Source organism: Bolinopsis microptera, chromosome 6, assembly GCF_026151205.1.
Source record: "Bolinopsis microptera isolate Bmic1 chromosome 6, MBARI_Bmic_1.0, whole genome shotgun sequence".
Lineage (NCBI taxonomy): Eukaryota > Metazoa > Ctenophora > Tentaculata > Lobata > Bolinopsidae > Bolinopsis > Bolinopsis microptera.
In genome coordinates, this window is record NC_087077.1 from 4,949,625 (window position 1) to 4,971,617 (window position 21,993).

The window sequence follows — 21,993 nt, forward strand, 5'->3', positions numbered from 1 at the left end:
AGTCTACACTCTGTCAAGTGTCAACCAGAATTGGGGGTCTAAACTAGAATATAGGATATATGGCAACCAGAATTGTGCGTCTGGAGTCTAGAGTCTAGAATAGTGGGTCCGGCAACCCGAAAGGTGGGTCTTCACTCAAGAATAGTGGGTCTGGCAATCGGAATGGTGCGTCTACACTCTAGAAGAGTGGGGCTGGCAACCAGAATGGTAGGTCTTTGCGTTAGAAGAGTGGGTCTGGCAACCAGAATGGTGGGTCTGCATTTTAGAATAGTAGGTCTTGACTCTATACCTACTAGAAGAGTGGGTCTCCTCTCTAGAAGAGTGAATCTGGCAACCAGAATGGTAATTCTTCACTCTGTCAACCAGAATTGGGGGTCTATGAACTAGAATATAGGAGATATGACAACCAGAATTGTGGGTCTGGACTCTAGAATAGTGGGTCTGGCAACCAAAATGTTGAGTCTGCACTCTAATAGAGTGGGTCTGGCAACTAGAATGCAGACACGTAGCCAAGGGGAAGACCCCCGGAATAAAATTAAACCCCAAATAAGCCCCCTAGTCCCCATGGTCGCCTGGTAAGTGGGCTGTGTTTATGACTGTTTGATTAAACGACACGACAGGCAATCGACTTTAGCATTTCGTAAATTATTCCCAAATCCCACTATACAATATGTACTTATTCCATTCAATGTGACAAGTACTGAGTTCCCCCCTAGCCCCCAACTTTGTATTATTGTGATGTCTGAAATTACAAATTTCTAATGCCAAATGTCGTCTGAAACACCCTATTTCTCAAAAATTTTCCGGGGGCTGCACCCCCAACTTTGTATTATCGCCGTCCTACAAATTTCTTTAATGCCTAATGTCGTCTAAAACAAATAATTTCTAAACATTTTCTTGGGGGCTGCGCCCCCCCCCCCCCCCAGCACCCCAACTTTATATTATTGTGATGTCTGATTATTACTGCGCCCCCCCCAGCCCACCAACCTTGTATTATTGTAATGTCTGATTATTGCTGTCCCACAAATGTCGTCTGGAACACCCTATTTCTCAAAAATTTTCCGAAGGCCAGGGCTGCGCCTGCCTAGCCCTCCAACTTTGTATTATTGTGATGTCTGATTATAATTACTGTCCTAAAAATTTCTTTAATGTCAAATGTCGTCTAAAACACATAATTTCTCAAAAAATTTCTGATTGGCTGCGCCCCCCCCCCCTCCCTAGCCAACAAACTTTATATTATTGTGATGTCTGATTATTACTGCCCTACTAATTTCTTTAATGCCTAATGTCGTCTGAATCACCCTATTTCTCAAAAACTTTCCGGGGGGTGCGCCCCCCTAGCCTCCCAACTTTGTATTATTGTGATGTCTGATTATTACTGTCCTACAAATTTCTTTAATGCCAAATGTCGTCTAAAACACATTATTTCTCAAAAATATTCTGGGGGGCTGCGCCCCCCGCCCCCCGGCCCCCCCGGCCCCCCAACTTTATATTATTGTGATGTCTGATTATTACTGTCCCCAAATTTCTTTAATGCCAAATGCCGTTTTAATCACCCTAATTCTCAAAAATTTTCCTGGGGGTTCGCTCCCCTAGCCCACCAACTTTATATTATTCTGATGTATGATTATTGCTGTCCTACAAATTTCTTTAATGCCAAATGTCGTCTGAATCACCCTATTTCTCAAAAATTTTCCGGGGGTTGCACCCCCAGCCCACCAACCTTGTATTATTGTAATGTCTGATTATTGCTGTCCTACAAATGTCGTCTGGAACACCCTATTTCTCAAAAATTTTCCGAAGGCCAGGGCTGCGCCCCCCTAGCCCCCCAATTTTGTATTATTGTAATGTCTGATTATTACTGTCCTACAAATTTCTTTAATGCCAAATGTCGTCTAAAACACATAATTTCTGAAAAATTTTCTGGGGGCTGCGCCTTCCCCCCTCCCTAGCCAACCAAAGGAGCTTCGCCCCGGCTACGTGTCGTGTCGGGCTACGTGCCCAGAATCGAAAAAACTTAATCTTTAAATGAATAACGGAACCTTCATTATGAAGTTACGAGATGATAATATAATTGGGAGGCAAAGTGGGTATCGGGCTTGGGGCTCATAATGCGCAAAATTTGGCCGCTGTCGAGTGGGTCTGCCTAAAATTCACAGATCTAGCTATGGGTCTGAGACATTTGTTAAAAAAAAACCTTAGTTATATTGGAAAAAATATATAACTTATAGTAGATCTATACCTGCCCAGTATTATAGTAGATCTATACCTGCCCAGTATAGTAGATCTATACCTGCCCAGTATAGTAGATCTATACCTGCCCAGTATAGTAGATCTATACCTGCCCAGTATAGTAGATCTATACCTGCCCAGTATAGTAGATCTATACCTGCCCAGTATTATAGTAGATCTATACCTACCCAGTATAGTAGATCTATACCTGCCCAGTATAGTAGATCTATACCTGCCCAGTATAGTAGATCTATACCTGCCCAGTATAGTAGATCTATACCTGCCCAGTATAGTAGATCTATACCTGCCCAGTATTATAGTAGATCTATACCTGCCCAGTATTATAGTATATCTATACCTACCCAGTATAGTAGATCTATACCTGCCCAGTATAGTAGATCTATACCTGCCCAGTATAGTAGATCTATACCTGCCCAGTATAGTAGATCTATACCTGCCCAGTATAGTAGATCTATACCTGCCCAGTATTATAGTAGATCTATACCTGCCCAGTATAGTAGATCTATACCTGCCCAGTATTATAGTAGATCTATACCTGCCCAGTATAGTAGATCTATACCTGCCCAGTATTATAGTAGATCTATACCTGCCCAGTATAGTAGATCTATACCTGCCCAGTATTATAGTAGATCTATACCTGCCCAGTATAGTAGATCTATACCTGCCCAGTATTATAGTAGATCTATACCTGCCCAGTATTATAGTAGATCTATACCTGCCCAGTATAGTAGATCTATACCTGCCCAGTATAGTAGATCTATACCTGCCCAGTATAGTAGATCTATACCTGCCCAGTATTATAGTAGATCTATACCTGCCCAGTATAGTAGATCTATACCTGCCCAGTATTATAGTAGATCTATACCTACCCAGTATAGTAGATCTATACCTGCCCAGTATAGTAGATCTATACCTGCCCAGTATAGTAGATCTATACCTGCCCAGTATAGTAGATCTATACCTGCCCAGTATAGTAGATCTATACCTGCCCAGTATTATAGTAGATCTATACCTGCCCAGTATAGTAGATCTATACCTGCCCAGTATAGTAGATCTATACCTGCCCAGTATAGTAGATCTATACCTGCCCAGTATAGTAGATCTATACCTGCCCAGTATTATAGTAGATCTATACCTGCCCAGTATAGTAGATCTATACCTGCCCAGTATAGTAGATCTATACCTGCCCAGTATAGTAGATCTATACCTGCCCAGTATTATAGTAGATCTATACCTGCCCAGTATAGTAGATCTATACCTGCCCAGTATTATAGTAGATCTATACCTGCCCAGTATAGTAGATCTATACCTGCCCAGTATTATAGTAGATCTATACCTGCCCAGTATAGTAGATCTATACCTGCCCAGTATAGTAGATCTATACCTGCCCAGTATTATAGTAGATCTATACCTGCCCAGTATAGTAGATCTATACCTGCCCAGTATTATAGTAGATCTATACCTGCCCAGTATAGTAGATCTATACCTGCCCAGTATTATAGTAGATCTATACCTGCCCAGTATTATAGTATATCTATACCTGCCCAGTATAGTAGATCTATACCTGCCCAGTATTATAGTATATCTATACCTGCCCAGTATAATAGATCTATACCTACCCAGTATAGTAGATCTATACCTGCCCAGTATAGTAGATCTATACCTGCCCAGTATAGTAGATCTATACCTGCCCAGTATAGTAGATCTATACCTGCCCAGTATTATAGTATATCTATACCTACCCAGTATAGTAGATCTATACCATGTCATGGTAAACGGATTAAATTAATGCGGAATGTCTATAGGATTCAAATTTCAAGCTCGATTAAAAAGTCCCATTTCATCTTAACCCCAGTGTCACCTCTTCATTTGAATATATTAAAGGGGACTGTAATAGCCAGTAATGGCATTATTAATGTAATCCAGCATTATATTTATATTCAAGATAAGATTAAGGGTATTAATGGTAGATCATTAGGGTCAGATATCAAATCTGGGCATCATTTCTGCACATGTTTCGGGTGACTTATGGCTATTTTAGGACCAAGGGTGACCATTCAATGTTCTTTGCCTTTCAGGACCCGGAACTATAAATTCAAAACCACGAACTTAATGTAACAACTCTATTTAACAAAGCTATTTTACTAAAATCAAAAACAGCCGCTCATAAGGCTGGATGCTAAAAATCTTTACTAATGATCCCAAAAATCTGTGGGTGTGTATGTGTATGTGTGTTTGTAATTTCCGAACGACTATTTCAAGAAAACGGTAAGAGTAACAGGACTGGTTTTTTCGGTATAGTTTCGACAAAACTCTTGATGAAGCCAATAAGCAAATTTTTTTAAATCGGCCGGCGCGGTGATAAGTGCTTTTCTCCCTCTCTCTCATACATCCTCTCTCTCTCACACTCTCTCTCCCCATTTACAGCTCCCTTAATTACAGCTTTGGTATATAATTTGGTAATTTGGCAGTAGTGCCAGGAGCCGCAAGATTACCTATTAAGGATTACTGTTGGATACTTGTTGACTGTTGAGCACTAATAATTAAATTTACCCTAATGGGCTAATGCGGCCGGTTTCAACTGAGCGAGTTCATGCTGTTGCACCGTTTTAACTTTTGCACCGTTTATATCCTTTTGCAATTCAACCAGAACTGCGATAGTGAAGTCCCGGCCGTAGCTGTAGACACGGATTAATACACTAGTGTATAAATAATATCTTAAAGCGCAGGTAACCATATTTTCAGAAATGTTAAAGTCATAAAATTAAAAAATTTAACAAAATTTAACAATATAACCTAGAGTTCTACCGAATTGCTTGGGATAGCTAAATAATGTACAGTGTACAGTGTACACTTGATGTACAGTGTACATTGTACACCTAATCCGTTCATTAAAGACTGGGGGATATACAAATATATATATATATAATATCACCATTTCGTTTCCTAATTTAATTTTTGTATAAAATAATCATGTCCTCGTGGCCGTAAAAATGCTGGATTTTTCTGGAAACCAAGCCTGATAAAAAAATGCACAAGTTTCTTATTGACGTGGATCTTGATTCCAAAATATATGCACAGAAAGGTGAGAGGGGTGTAAATCATTAGTATATCACACTTACACTCAATATTAAATAGTGCGGTAATTACACTGCAGCCTAACGATATTATGAGTTGTTCATCTAGTTATTGTTATAGTGAAGAGTCACGTACTACACATCATGCCTCGTACACTCTGATAACTTTACCACAGTCTAGAATAGTCTGACCGAATGTTGGAGAGTCAGTAGAACTTCTTGACCACCTCTTGACCACTTCTTGACCACCTCTTGACCACTTCTTGACCACTTCTTGACCACCTCTTGACCACCTCTTGACCACCTCTTGACCACCTCTTGACCACCTCTTGACCACTTCTTGACCACTTCTTGACCACCTCTTGACCACATCTTGACCACCTCTTGACCACCTCTTGACCACCTCTTGACCACCTCTTGACCACCTCTTGACCACTTCTTGACCACCTCTTGACCACTTCTTGACCACTTCTTGACCACCTCTTGACCACAGTGAACAGTCTACCCTAGGTAGGACTAGATAGTACGTGTCTAGATGCAGGTGTTATAAATAAATTAAACCTGTTGTTAACAACACTTGACAACACCCCTCATGTCCTGTCAAAGCCATGAAGAAGTCCATATTCAACATACCCCGCATAAAAAGTCAGTATGCAGTCCAACAAATTCTCCGATTCAGAGTAAGAAATATTTTAAAGTCGGCGTGACATCCATATTGGCGTCAGTTGTATTTACTATTTTCCTTTGATGTACGTGATCCTTGATTGTTTAAGGCCACAGGGGGGGGGGGGTCCGAGGTCGAAAAAAAGTTTTTTGCCAGTTGGCAGACCACGTACTATCTGACGCTTGCACACCACCCTTAGCCCCCCAGAGCGCCTAGTTTGCCGTAAAATTGAGGTTAACTATTGCCTTTTTAATCAGTTAACCTCACAAATAACCAGTTCTTAACATTTTGTTGCTCTCGTCACAAGTTAAACTTATCAATGGGTATCAATTGGCCATCCAATGTGAACAGAACTATTATATGTCCTTTATTTGTTGGAAAATTGAGGTTAACATATTTTCTCAGAATCATGGTCTTTTGACTCTCCTGAACAATTTATTTACCACCTCAAAAACCTATCTTCTCCTAGAGCTTTTATCCATTTCACCTCAAATTTGGAACTTATGTTCCTGACATAAATTTAAAAGTTTGTTATGTAACGATTGTTGTAATTTTGCTCCTAACTCTTTTTATGAGGTTAACCATTTTAAATTTTGTAAATTTTGTAATTCTCACTCATGGTTAACCTCATATCTCAGCTTTGGAGCAAGATATCATAAATCGTTACATAACAAAAACTCAAAATACCTTTAAGAACATTGTTGGCAAGTTACAAGGTTCTAAGTCATAAACTAAAAAAGAAGATAGATTTTGAACACAATTGCATTTAAAGTTTTCATTTACAATAGAATTACAGGTAAACCTCAAAATTCAACGCGCGATATCTTCAAATAGGAAACTTTGTTTTCGGTAAGGACAAAAGCATTTGAAAATTTAGATCGAGCTCTACAACATATCTCAAAATCTCAAAATTGACCTCGGACCCCCCCCCTGTGGCCTTAACTATTTCGTTTCGCTATAAAATTAGAGGTACACGGTACACCATACCTGTAGTAGTTGAAGTAGTTGAGAGTGGAGACACTGGCACTATTACTTTTGTGCGTGGAACTCACCACTAATACCCCAGTTGAGTAAATTTATTTTAGGAACAACTGACCGTGTAATATAATAGTGTTCAGCTCTGAGCACTCGAAATTTGAACACTATTTCATTAATCAAACATAATGTCTGGTTCTGATGATACAGTTCCGCACTTCTTCAAACTAAATGTGATGTACTTCGAACAAAGCTCTGGTTCGTGTTGATATTTATTACATGAACACAACATCGTAATAACTGAAGTTGAGCAAGCAAACCAACGTTGTCATACATTATTAAGTGCCAATTTGTTAACTTTAAATAAAGAAGCTCGTATGGTGTTTTATTATCCTGTTATATTGTGTACTGCTGAATTAGTCTGGTTCAAGTAGTGATGACGCACTCACAACGTGAATGTAAAGGCTCAAATATGGATCTCAACGGTAATTCCCGTATTTCTAAATCATTACTAATTCAGATATAATCCACATGACGTGAGCTCTGCCAAATCAGAGAGATCCGTAATACCTCACTGTTACCTCACTATATAACAGAAACCACCTCATATAGCCTTTATATTATGATGAGGTGTGTGTACATTGTTACGAATATTGAATTTTGATGTGTTGGAGACATTAAATACCAGTTTAAAAGTTAAACTATAATATAGTCTGTACCTCATGTGTCCTCATTAAACGCGTCATTTGACTATTGGCACATCGTGTTCTTCAGAAATCAATGTTACATACTGCCAGAGTCAGACACGGTTACATCATGTAAGGTTGGCCCTATAAGAGAGAAGGGTGGGGGTCTAACTACCTCTAGTAGATATGGGAGATGGTCTCCGGACCCCCCTGGCCCTGTTACTCTGTCCTATCTGTATCGTAAAAGTGTACACTGTACCTGGGTGGGGGACTGGGTGGGGGGACTGGGTGGGGGACTGGGTGGGGGACTGGGTGGGGGACTGGGTGGGGGACTGGTTGGGGGACTGGGTGGGGGACTGGGTGGGGGACTGGGTGGGGGACTGGCTGGGGGACTGGCTGGGGGACTAGGTGGAGGACGAGGTGGGGGACTGGGTGGGGGGCTGGGTGAGGGGACTGGGTGGAGGACGAGGTGGGGGACTGGGTTGGGGACTAGGTGGAGGACGAGGTGGGGGAGGTCCAGCTGCCACTCGTAAAAAACTGTTTTCAAGAAGATGGTCCCCCCGGCCCCTGGCCTAGCCTGGTATTCTGTTCTGACTCATCACAATAATTAATTCAGACGACGTTACTGCCATAATCCAATACTGTGGTATCTTCTATGATATTACGTTTTCTATGATGAAGGGGACCAATGCTGTAGAATCTTAATGGATGTTAACTCATATTTCATAACATAGAATAAGAGATTGAGAATTCTGAAGTATTCATTATTTTCCCTCAGCATAAAGTCAGCACACCTCATGCAGACTCTTCTTAAGAATTGGATGAGGCACCCTTGACCCTTCACAGCCACTTTCCACTTCAAAATATGTGATCTCGTTTACCGCTAATGAGCAGACATTTTTCACATTCCCCTACTCAGTACACGAGTTGGCCCCGGGTGGGTAACCCTCTTAAAATATGCGAAATCCGAGACCCTGTATATATTACGGTACAGGGGGGGGGGGGGGGGGGCGGCGAGGAAATGTTATGGTATATTAGGTATTTACTGTACTGTGCAACATGAGTTGTTTGTGTAAGAAGACATGAAGTGTGTGTGTAGAACACATGGAACCCCGGCTACCAGTCCAGATATTTTAATGTATCTCCAGATCATCAGCCAGGTCATGGTGGTTCATGTTTATTGTGTGAGGAGTGCCAGTGAAAAATATGGATCATATCCAAATAAATCGTTGCTGGGATTGAAAACCATATTTGATATGGAAGACTGGGATTAATGATATAGCTAGTAACTGACAGTATTGAACTACTTAAAATTCGATTTCGCATTCGGCGTCTTCTAGAGAAACCAGATTTCGATTAGCTAAATGTCTGGAGGGCACTGGATCCGCGACCTGATTGGCAAGTTGAACCCGGACTCCCTATAACTGCACAACCTATATAACAAGCACACTAGATCAGATCCACTAGGACACGCGCACCACCACTGTGGTATAATATTAATACACATATATATTATTAATCACCACCACATCATCGTAGTGTAAGGCTCTTAAATTTTTGTAAGTGTTACTATAATATCTTTTGATGACCCCAATTGGGATAATTGATCGATTGCATCTCCTCCATGTACCTTGAATTCGTATGTGATCGCAACCCCGGCCGCTGCATTACAGCAACAGACCAGCAGTCCTTACATGGTCATCTTGATGTGACACAAGCTGCTCATCCCTATCCGACTGATTGTTGAACTATTTTTATATTGTTTGTGGTCAAGGGATCAGTCCAACCAAATCTAGGTTATTTATAGATTTGTAATTTAGTCGTATTTATTATTGCGAGTCATTATTGTTATGGGTCTCGTACAAGATATAGCAGAAAATATCATATCGTCACCTCCCAAACAAAAGGTATATCTCTAAAAAGTTGATTTTGAGATAATCAATAAAAACTGATTGTTGCTTACAATTAAGGGGCTGGTGTATAAGTGTCCGGGTGAAGTATTAGACAAATAATTTATTGATTATATGATATCAGGTACTTTATATCTGAAGATAAGACTGGTGTATTATATCAGGTCCTTTATATCTGAAGATAAGACTGGTGTATATCAGGTACTTTATATCTGAAGATAAGACTGGTGTATATCAGGTACTTTATATCTGAAGATAAGACTGGTGTATATCAGGTACTTTATATCTGAAGATAAGACTGGTGTATATCAGGTACTTTATATCTGAAGATAAGACTGGTGTATATCAGGTACGTTATATCTGAAGATAAGACTGGTGTATATCAGGTACTTTATATCTGAAGATAAGACTGGTGTACATCAGGTACTTTATATCTGAAGATAAGACTGGTGTATATCAGGTACTTTATATCTGAAGATAAGACTGGTGTATATCAGGTACTTTATATCTGAAGATAAGACTGGTGTATATCAGGTACTTTATATCTGAAGATAAGACCGGTGTATATCAGGTACTTTATATCTGAAGATAAGACTGGTGTACATCAGGTACTTTATATCTGAAGATAAGACTGGTGTATATCAGGTACTTTATATCTGAAGATAAGACTGGTGTATATCAGGTACTTTACATCTGAAGATAAGACTGGTGTATATCAGGTACTTTATATCTGAAGATAAGACTCGTGTATATCAGGTACTTTATATCTGAAGATAAGACTGGTGTATATCAGGTACTTTATATCTGAAGATAAGACTGGTGTATATCAGGTACTTTATATCTGAAGATAAGACTGGTGTATATCAGGTACTTTATATCTGAAGATAAGACTGGTGCATATCAGGTACTTTATATCTGAAGATAAGACTGGTGTACATCAGGTACTTTATATCTGAAGATAAGACTGGTGTATATCAGGTACTTTATATCTGAAGATAAGACTGGTGTACATCAGGTACTTTATATCTGAAGATAAGACTGGTGTATATCAGGTACTTTATATCTGAAGATAAGACTGGTGTATATCAGGTACTTTATATCTGAAGATAAGACTGGTGTACATCAGGTACTTTATATCTGAGATAAGACTGGTGTATATCAGGTACTTTATATCTGAAGATAAGACTGGTGTTAAACAGGATTGTTTCCCCGCAGGATGACGGAGTATTACGTGGTGGAAGCGTATCAGATAGAGAAGTACGTGGAGGAGAGGAACCCTCTGGAACTGTACTATTTGTGGAACAATAAGAAACCCCCGCTGGATCTTAAACCTCAGGTTGAGTAGAAGATACTAGTAAAATATACTATAGTATATAGTTGAATATATAGTAGAATATACTGCAAATCCTTGTAGCAGAATATATCTACAAATCCTTGCAAAATTTGCGTTAAAGTTTATTTTACCGTGGCTCTTTACCGTGGCTCTTTCGTGCGTGGCTCTTTCGTGCTGGAAGCCATTCACGTGTAGAATTAAGGTCTTTAACTATTCGCCATTCGTTGATGCCTGAAAAATGTGACCGGTCGACTGTTGAGTGTTGGATTATTACGATATTTTCATTATTCGTCGCTTCCAAACATGTCCTCTACGATGAAATATAAATGAATCCATCGAATATTTTGCGTTATACTATTTCTAATGCTTAGATCTTGATTCTTCATGGCGAAGATTTTGTCTTGGTATTTCACACCGTAACATTGGATCCTCTTACGCCGTTAGAAACCTGTCTCTGAATAGTTTCATTCCTAAAAGCAACTAATGTCTAATAGAGTAATAGGCACCACGCGCCTGGATATTTTGAGAGAACCGCCTGTTTATATCGTTAGTCTGCATAGAATTAGTCGCTTTTCAAATTCTTTTGAGTAAAGTATTAGTAACGGTAGCAGTATTAGTAGTAGTACTTAGTATAGAATTAGTAGTCTACAAATTTTACGGGTGCTGACAATATTTGTTAGATATACTAGGTTGGGTACTTATGCCTATTCACTATTCAGTGTTCTCAGGGTTGAACGCATAGTCATACTAACTTGCATTTTTCAATAGCTATTATATATGTATTCTTATAACGTGTCAAAGCGTGTTACTGTTAGCAACGTGTTACTGTTAGCAACGTGTTACTGTTAGCAACGTGTTACTGTTAGCAACGTGTTACTGTTAGCAACGTGTTACTGTTAGCAACGTGTTACTGTTAGCAACGTGTTACTGTTAGCAACGTGTTACTGTTAGCAACGTGTTACTGTTAGCTTGTTAGCAACGTGTTACTGTTAGCAACGTGTTACTGTTAGCAACGTGTTACTGTTAGCAACGTGTTACTGTTAGCAACGTGTTACTGTTAGCAACGTGTTACTGTTAGCAACGTGTTACTGTTAGCAACGTGTTACTGTTAGCAACGTGTTACTGTTAGCAACGTGTTACTGTTAGCAACGTGTTACTGTTAGCAACGTGTTACTGTTAGCAACGTGTTACTGTTAGCAACGTGTTACTGTTAGCAACGTGTTACTGTTAGAAACGTGTTACTGTTAGCAACGTGTTACTGTTAGCAACGATTTATTAGTTACCATTTATAATTAGCATTTAAAATGAAGATATAATATTATGACGCAGTGAAACTATCGGACTACGATGTATGAGGACTTGCCGCCATGGCAACATTAAAATTTATTTACTCTGTTACATCTTTTAGAGGAAATCATGTTTCTAGTTTGACAAACATTTAAAAGAAATCTGTGAAGTAATATGATTCTAAGTTTGGTGAGCGTAACTCCTACGATGTATAATCGTCTTCCTAATTATATACCATCTCATCAGCTCAATCTCTGGAATATTTCCCTTCCGGATTTGAGAAAATTTACCGATAAGCTATTTCAATCATAATAATTGTCGTCAACTCTTTAATTGTTCGGTTTCCTACAGTGCATTATCCCTAGTGCAAATCAATGGATTTATCTAGACAAAACAGACAGTTTTGTATTTTAACAATGACACCAGACGAAGAATTTAGGTGAACAACTACAGTAAAAACTGTAATTACCTTGTCCCGGATAAATATTATCTGACAGGTGTTTCAAAACTTATCGTATAAAGATATAATAATATATAATATGTATATAGTATATATACATAATACTATAATATGTCCCCAAGAATAAAGTTTATGTCAGCCGATTATCGCCTAAATGCCTCGTTTGTTTATCCATATTCCATTATCTTCTACAAGCACAGTATTCGGAAGTTTGACCTTGTGATAATGTATATTATGCTCTGTATGCCTATTGGTAAAACCATTCGTTCTAGTATCTTTAGTGTTTATGGATTATGTTCAATCTTAGTCAATAATTTGACTAAAACTCAGACAACCTAAATTTAGACCACAGTCGTTTAAATCCTCGCCTCCCCCAGCGGTCAGTATCCCTGCACAACTGTATACCACGACAGCAGCAGTCTGGTTAACATCCAGACTTTCAATTTCGCTTTCACTTTCGTTTTTAACTCCTCGCCTCCCCCAGCGGTCAGTATCCCTACACGTCACAACTGTATACCACGACAGCAGCAGTCTGGCTAACATCCAGACTTTCAATTTCGCATTCACTTTCGTTTAACTCCTCGCCTCCCCCCCAGCGGTCGGTATCTCTCCACGACGACATACCAAGACAGCAACATAGAATGGTTCCTAAGAGCAACAGTCTGGTTAACATCCACGGGAACCACAACAACCACTACCGATCTAGTTCATACGACGGCAGTTCACCCTCCTCAAGATCCTCCATTAAGGTTAGTTATTTGTCTGGGACCCTTTGTTAATCAATCCCTAGTCATATCGGTGATTTGTCAGATTTAAAATAATGCGGGTACTTCTGATATGGGTATCGGTAGTACATTTACCGCACGGGTGATTCTAGATGTTGTCTCCTTTGGTGACTAATAAAGTTAGGTGCTGGCTAGACCTTGTATTTTTGAGAGGAGCTGCGGAAATGTTTAGAAAAATTGATCGATCCATTTACTGCAGCTGTCCATCGAATGTTGCGCCCCTAAAATACAGTCTAGCCAGACACGTACTATATTTTAGAAACCCAGTTGAGCGGACACAGTGATTCGGATATGTTGTAGTGTTGTGTAATGTGTATAATATTACTGATCCGTGTTGTAAATTTGATTAGTTTTTTGAGATTTGATTTGTTTTGTGTTGCATATCATGATAATTTCCATGAAACTCAATCATTCGAATGTGTTATATCGATTGAATCAAAAAGAACATTTAAAGCTCCAAGATTGTTCCTTTTTTTGAGATCAGGTTCACCGGCACTAGTATGTAAGTGAGCCTTGTACTGATTTGGTATCTTTAATTTGGTACCTTTGGTATCTTTATACTTAAATACGTGATAGGTGCTCTAAAAGGAAACATGTCATGTACATCTCAAATTAATTTAGAAATAAAAGGGTTTAATTTTCAGTGAAGTATCAAAACAACCAGCTACAGTTCATGTTATAATGATATTATAAAGGAAGAACCATAACACTCTGTACTGTGTAGCTCTACCTAAAATAGCTGTCTTCTGTTGTGGTAAAAGTAGACAATTAAGATATAAGACGGTTGTTTATATCAAAAGACTCTGGAATGTTTTGTTTTCCGTACTCCTCCAGGAATTTACAATAAGCACGTCCCAACAAAGAGTTCCATTGTGGAGTGGTGTTATAAAATTCCTTAACAAAGTGAGCCCCCATAATATGTTCATACAAATAAAGTGTTCATCCTGTTGCGGTCATGTGACAGGAGGTATTGTTTGCCGTGATGTGCGTGTAGGTAAATACTTGTTGTGGTGTGTTATTACCACCTTTGACCTTTACATGTGTCATCACAACACTCAAATAGTTGCAGAATTTAAAGGTTCCTTCCAGCCTTGTGCGTACCTGGAGACTGCAACAATAAAAGTTAAGGTTATGGCCCCTAAAAGAAAAGTAACTCATCGCTTTAATAAACACGTCTAGTGACTTACAGAATAACGCTCAAACAGTTGTTCAGTTATTGTGAAAAGTTGGATCAGTGCCAAATAGGGGTAGTGACTGAAAGTTGCAATTCTGATATTCAGTTACACAAATAATGATTTATTTTTCTTCTATACTTTTGAAAGTTGATTTGTTGTTATTTGATCCTATCTGAACGTCTTTCGCTACCACTTAAATAAATCACAGAAGGCTTGTAAATAATATCCTGATAGTTAAAAAGAATATTATCATCATTTACAGGACTAGTAAAGTATGCTATGGTAATACGTATTTAGGTAAATAATTAAGTTATATTGTGAACAATTTCCTAGTTCAGCATCTTTTAATGATCTAACACTTTAACCTCCTGGAATTCCCTTGCATGTTAGGTAGCATATTATACAAAGTCACGGACGCTAATCAAATTTCAGTGTCATTTTGTTACTTTGTAAGTGTAAGTTTCCATTTTAAGTTTTTCCCCTTGTTTCCGTCTCGTATGACAACTCAGCGCAATTCTAAAACTGTAAATTAATTATCATCATAACCGGAATGAAATACATTGCCTCAGACGGTAAACATGTGTTTATATTACGCATATTTCGTTTCGCTGTATGACCTGTGAATTCTGTCGAAACCGCGCAAATATTTTCCGTTGGACATTTGCCAGATAAGAGAGTCACGCTGATGATGTAATGAATAGTTCGTGTGTCGTATTGTCTGTTAAAGGAAACAGAGGAGAAGAACAGTACCTCATCAAAATTTCCCACCTTTTGTGTTCGGTGTCGAAGCTGAAATTTGTACCGTTTAATTAGTTCTGCCTAACGAGGGACGATTAGTTGGAATAAATTATCTTCCTGTGTGTTGCTTTATTTAAGCTAACTGTGTCTATACTTACGTAGTTATAGTTTATATTTACGTAGTTATCTGTTATACAGCAGCTGTAGGTACTTGATTTGACTTAGTGTAAATAGTCGTATGTGATCGGCTAAAGTGGTATTTAATACAGTTTAGCTGCAGTAGCAGTGAGTATCGTGACCTACAAGTGCGTGACCTGCGAGCTATCCTAACTCACATAATAAGATTTCTCTCATATTCAATTCAGTATTCAACCAGTATTGAATTTAGCGGTTTAACTTAAGGGGGCCGGGGGGGGTCTTCATCAAAATTCTCTCGAAATTGATTTTATAGTTGTTTCTGATAGAGGGGAGTGATATCTATCAGCTGCTTTTAGTCCGATGGAAAAATAATGTTCCTAGCCGAAATTATCGCTGGCCGGAGGTCAACGCTTATGCGTAATTGTATTGCCCTGAAAATCGAGTTTTTCTAAGGCCTATCTTAAAATTCGGCTCGATTGGTCTCTTCTAAATGATCCCTAGAACATATCCTTAAAGTTTCAGGGTGATTGCTCAAAAAATGTAGGAGAAGATAGATTTTGAGACTTGCTTTTCAAGATGTTTGATTGAAAATCGCTCGCGCAATACAATTGCACATTGACCAGAAGCAGCTGGTAGATATCACTCCCCTCTATCAGAAGCAACTATAAAATCAATTTCGAGATAATTTTGATTAAGACCCCCCGGCCCACTTAACCTGAAATCTGTAGTTTGATCTGTGAACGTTAAATAAACCGCCAACTTCAAACCTGCCAGGCTGCCAGGGGTCACACCAAGACACAACCATTGCTAAATTACAGCAGGTCCTTCACAAAATCACGTTTTCAATCGCCCTTTATGTTCAGTGATATATAAATCAAGCCTTCACAAGCCTTGATGTGTACGTTTTCTTGGGATATTTTTATTAACTTAATCTCCAAATTTTAAATTTTTGGCTTTCACAGTTTCACGAATCTTGGTAGTTCTCCAGATTGCGTGAGAATTTCCTAGTCTATCTGTAAACTTCATGATACAGGGTGGCTCTCTCTCTCTCTCTCTCTCTCTCTCTCTCTCTCTCTCTCTCTCTCTCTCTCTCTCTCTCTCTCTCTCTCTCTCTCTCTCTCTCTCTCTCTCTCTCTCTCTCTCTCTCTCTCTCTCTCTCTCTCTCTCTCTCTCTCTCTCTCTCTCTCTCTCTCTCTCTCTCTCTCTCTCTCTCTCTCTCTCTCTCTCTCTCTCTCTCTCTCTCTCTCTCTCTCTCTCTCTCTCTCTCTCTCTCTCTCTCTCTCTCTCTCTCTCTCTCTCTCTCTCTCTCTCTCTCTCTCTCTCTCTCTCTCTCTCTCTCTCTCTCTCTCTCTCTCTCTCTCTCTCTCTCTCTCTCTCTCTTCTCTCTCTCTCTCTCTCTCTCTCTCTCTCTCTCTCTTTCTCTCTCTCTCTCTCTCTCTCTCTCTCTCTCTCTCTCTCTCTCTCTCTCTCTCTCTCTCTCTCTCTCTCTCTCTCTCTCTCTCTCTCTCTCTCTCTCTCAAGGTGGCTCTATAGTCTAGCTGTACATGTGAATAAGCCTGCGTATCTGGTTACAGAAGAGACACCGCGCACAATATTCACACCAGACATGAGGTTATAAGTTGAGTGATTTTTTTTCCTTTTCCATTTAAAAAACATGCTAGTAAAAGTCGAGTGATTTTTTTCTTTTTCGTTGGCGAACATTTAAATTTTTCAGCTAGCTTGGTGATATTGAGCAGGTTTATTATTGTTTTTAGTTTAAATAAACCCGTCTTGTCACCGACTTATTATAGGTATTTAGCTGTAATAATATGCATCTTGCAAGAAAGTTCCCATAGAAATGCAGCTATGGCTTTAAAATGCTAGTCTTACACACTGCATATAATGACTCATTATAAAATTAGAAAAATTAAACAGTTTTCAAGCAGAACATCGACCGTATTCACAATGCTGTTCAGCCTCAATGACGAGAAAAATAGTCCAGCTTGTTATTAATGAACTTGGAGGAATTTACAGAGCGATTTCCAGGAGTTACCGCTTAGTTTCTTATATGTATGTATAATATAATATGAATACAGTTAGTATTTATTCGTCAACATTTTTGTCTGGAGGCGCAGGCTGTGGAAACGTATTCCACTCCCCTTGTCTTATCTTATCAAAAAATGGCTTAATATAATGACACAAGTTCAGCCAAACTTGTAATCAAATGAAGGAGTACAAGTTGTTTCTGTGATGAACTCCTGCCAATCCAGCAGTCTCGGTGAGTGTATGGAAACTTTACCCTCCCCCCTCTGCACTCCTCTCTGTTACATGCCTTATCTCAACTACATAATTAGCGTTCCCACCGAACTGGTCACGTGGGCGGATATCTCGCCTTCCCGTTGGCTATCGGTTTATTTATTTATACCTAAATTATATGTAAATTTGGTACCTGTAGAATATCCTGGGTGCTTTTGACGAGGGCTTTTTACGTCTCGAAAGCTTTGGATTTTGGTTCATTGTGTTAAAGTGCTCGAAAGTACTGGATACTTCCTTTGAAACTCTTGGGTGTATAAAATTATGCGTTAACTTCAACCAATTATGCTTTTTTCTCATTTTCCCTCAATTTTTCCGAAATTTTCAAAAGATTTAAAAAGCGTTCTCCAACCACGTGTATCTATGTTAAAATTTTGATTTTTAAGCACAGAAAGGCTTGTTTTGTTTCTTCATCCACAATATGCTAGTTTTTAGATAACCTCTCAAAAACGTGTCGTTTGGTCTAAATGCTATGTCACGAGTTATGTTCACAAAACAATTTAAATAGCTTGGCGCCGAAACCCGTTCATAACATTTACATGTTAGATGAGTTAGGACTTGTTATAATGTTGATATCCTTCAACTCTAGTCACGTTTCAATTTTGAACCCGTCTGCTTCTTTGTAGTATCTACTTTTCTTATAAAATACTAATTGACTGTGACTAATCTAATTTAGAAACAGGTATCTGCTGCTGCAGTCCTTGTGATATCGCTGTTCAACTGGAGAATGGACTGTATTTTATCACTGCTAGGCCCTCAAAACTCTACATAGTTCAAGTTATAGCGAATTTATCAGATATTTAGCTTAATCACGTTGCTTAAATTTAAGTTATTAAGCTGTGTTGACCGTTAAAGTTTATCATATATTTTCGTTAGTCAATAGTATTAGTCTTTCCACCAGTCGGTTATGAGGCAGCAAGTTATAAAGTTATAAATAGCCTATAGTTGGCTTTTGTAAACGTTAGACAAATATTTAGCGCATACTTAGCATATTTTATAAATAATATACTAATATGCCATGTGATAGTCTGCAATTATGTTTTTCCAATTTTTATTTCGTATGCATCTGATAATGCTTAGTAATCTGACTTGAAAACTGACTGGTTATGTTTGGGGAAGTTGTGACATTGATTGACGAAATTGTTCGCTTTTAAGTCGTAACTTCGTAATTCGTTACCTATTTTTTATTAACATGTTAGTAGAATTCGGGATGAATCAAATTATAATCATTTGGCTAAGTATAAAAGAACTAAGAATTAGAGCTTATTTTGCTTCCAAGGGTTCCAAAGCACTGCTTCAATACTCAATAGTCGTCTCAGGTTAGAGCGAGTCATCGCTTACAATTAGATAACCACCATGCAACCCCTTAGAAACGCCAAAAGCTGACTCGGTGAGTTTTATTATGGCAGGGGAAGTAATAAGGTATTTATTAGCGCTGGATGGCGCTGGCTTTCGTGTTTACACTATCGCAAAAGAACCGTATTTATAATTTAATAAAATTAACGACTTTTAATAACAGTTTGTTTAATAAACACCTGCCACGGAATGGTTTCAACCATGCCTCCAAAACTTAAAATCGCTAGAACTTTAAATGGCATTTGCTTTAGCTTCCCTTCCCCGAGACCTGGTCAAATTAGCCTGGTTAGGCTGCAAAGCAACGCTCCCTCGTACACCTTGTCTTAAAGCAACCAATCAACGACGACTACGATCATAGAAAGATACGATGTTCTTAGGATCCATCTCATATCAAAGCACTTAATGGCTTGAAAACAGCTTTCGTTTCACGAAGTATTATGCGATTCCAAATTTTACACGGATTGAAACAGATGCTTCGACCCAATATATAGATCTGTTTGCGATCGATTTGTTCAAAAAAACCTCGAAAATAAATACCTTCAACAGCTGAATCATATTTCTCAATTCCCATGCACAAATTAGGTCTTTAACGCTTGTAGGTTTTATAATTAGTTTTAAACGTGGTTTTAAAACAATTATTGCTGTTTCGGCTTTTACATGCAGCACCAACCATCGTATTTGACCGGGCGAAAAACGTTTAAAAGTCGCCAGTCGGCTATAAAACGGTTAAAAGTCGGCTATAAACTGCATGGCTGATAACCTGGCCTGGTAATTCCTTAATAACCAGTACTCCCGACTTCCATATTTTTTAATTGTACCTGAACTTTAGTTTAAAGCATGAACTTGCACGAACGTCTTCAGGCTAATTGTAGAAGAGGTATGTTCAGCATCTGGCACGTTAACGTATGATAAAAATAGAGCTGATAATGATATCAAGGACTGTAGTGTAGTACTAATTACCGTCATGTTCAGTGTCATTAGTATGGCCTCGTCTGACACTGTGATATAACTATATCTATATATTATATATGTAACTGTGAAATAACTATGTGCACTGGCATCCTTTTAAGTTTCGAGTTCTCATAAATATTTGCTAAGAATCCTGTTATGTTTGTCCTCCGATGTGTTTTGATATCGGTGATAATAATTTCTGTAAAGTAGATTTCTGATACGTATTTATTTAAGTATTTATCTAAATATCATTTCTTTTGGAAGGTTGGCTTGTAATAGGGTTTCTATCTAGACAAAATTGTCTTGACAATTTGCCTGTCTAGACAAAATTTGCAGATTACATAGATAAAAAATTTGTTGTGTTCGAGTCGATTTTAGATGCTAGATGAATGTTAATATTATTCAATTAAACAGTTGAAAGACACCTAAGCCTAACGAAGTTACCCTATTTCAAGTGTTTTCAGCCACATCAAGTTGACATAAGATAACATTGGGCTGTCAACTTTAGACTTGATAACCTCTACAGTCTCATGATCTGTAACAAATGAACGGTTACAATGAATAACTCTGTCGTTGTCATTATATAGACTGGCCTGTCGTTTGAAGTAAGCAGAGTCAATAGCAGAGTCCATTACAAGTTGATATTAGAACACACTGTAGTGTTAAGAAGAGTAGAATCCTGATTTTTCCGGTCCGATTTGTTTGCCCAATTATCTTAACAGAAACTCGGGTGCTACGATTTGATACCGTGTAATTCATCTTTCCGTCCAATAAATCGAGGTTCCCCGTATATATTGTAATGCATCCCGATATCCAGAGTATGATTATATAATTAGAATGATTTTAGTTAGAACCATCATCACTGCTACTCGTAATTGAATAACGACGTGTGGTCGCTTCAATGGTTCGTAGATCTATTTTTAATAGTTTTCGGAAGCTTTGATACAAACTAAAACTTCATTTGGCGGTTTTTTTATGTTTGATTTGTCGGGGTCAAACAGTTTTCCGCTAATGATATTCAGCTCTGAGCCAGAAGATTATTTTCACAAGTGTGTTGTCGGATTGGCGCACGATAGATTTAGAACGTATCGTTTTAATCATCTTAGCATGCGATAAGTGTTTTAAATGTGTATTTACATCGACATAAAATGTCTTTGTGTACAATTATCTCGATCTGATGTGATTTTTTACAATTCAGCACTTCATTATATTTGTATGGTTAAGGACTGTTCTGTATTATCTGAGAAGAATTGTGTTAAAGTTTAGAAGCTATTTATAATTTAAAGTCATGCATGTGGCTGTAATTTTAAATGTGAAACTCCTATCATATTATTTCTCTATAATTAAATTCGACGGAATCATACGAGATCAGATAGGCATGAATCGTTGAATATAGTTAAAATATGAAACTCGATGGCTATTAATAATTATGTTTAATACAGATTCAAAGATTCGCATGGATGTTACTGTTCAGTCACGCCCGAAATCCCTTCATCGGATCATGACAATACTCATCAAGTTGAAGTTTATATCATCCACTTTTCAAGACCAATATCTGCTCAGGATGAAGATGTTTCCCCGGCTCTTCCCTCTCCCTCCAAACCCCCTCGTCCTCCGCCCCTGGCAGTCGCCAGCAAGGTTATCTCCGGAGGTACAATCCGGGGAGGTTCCGAGGTTACGGCAGACCTGAACATGTACAACATCCTGGTCGAGAACATCCACTCCCGGATAATTAACTTCATGATGGACCTGCTCACTGCGGGGAAGTATGTGGTGCCTCAAGAGGACAAGGAGAACATTTGTGAGTCAGCTTCACTCGTGTTGTCCGCTATTGAGAGTTGTGTAACATCTCGCTCACAGAAAGGTTCACAACGCAACTCACTAGAGGAGTTAGCGCCTCCAAAACCACCTCG

General features: G+C 38.6%; 2 protein-coding genes across 3 annotated transcripts in view; both read left to right on the forward strand.

The window, feature by feature from the left end:
* The window catches only part of LOC134816708 (serine/threonine-protein kinase Tao-like), a 585,630-nt gene that overhangs the window by 170,495 nt on the left and 393,142 nt on the right, over positions 1–21,993 (forward strand). The gene's annotated exons all lie outside the window — the stretch shown is intronic.
* The window catches only part of LOC134816703 (uncharacterized), a 105,161-nt gene that overhangs the window by 65,050 nt on the left and 18,118 nt on the right, over positions 1–21,993 (forward strand). For both annotated transcript variants that reach the window (XM_063825662.1, XM_063825663.1), the window contains exons 8-9: positions 10,781–10,901; positions 13,242–13,394. In XM_063825662.1, coding sequence (XP_063681732.1) covers positions 10,781–10,901; positions 13,242–13,394 — 274 coding nt within the window. The remainder of the gene's footprint in view (positions 1–10,780; positions 10,902–13,241; positions 13,395–21,993) is intronic.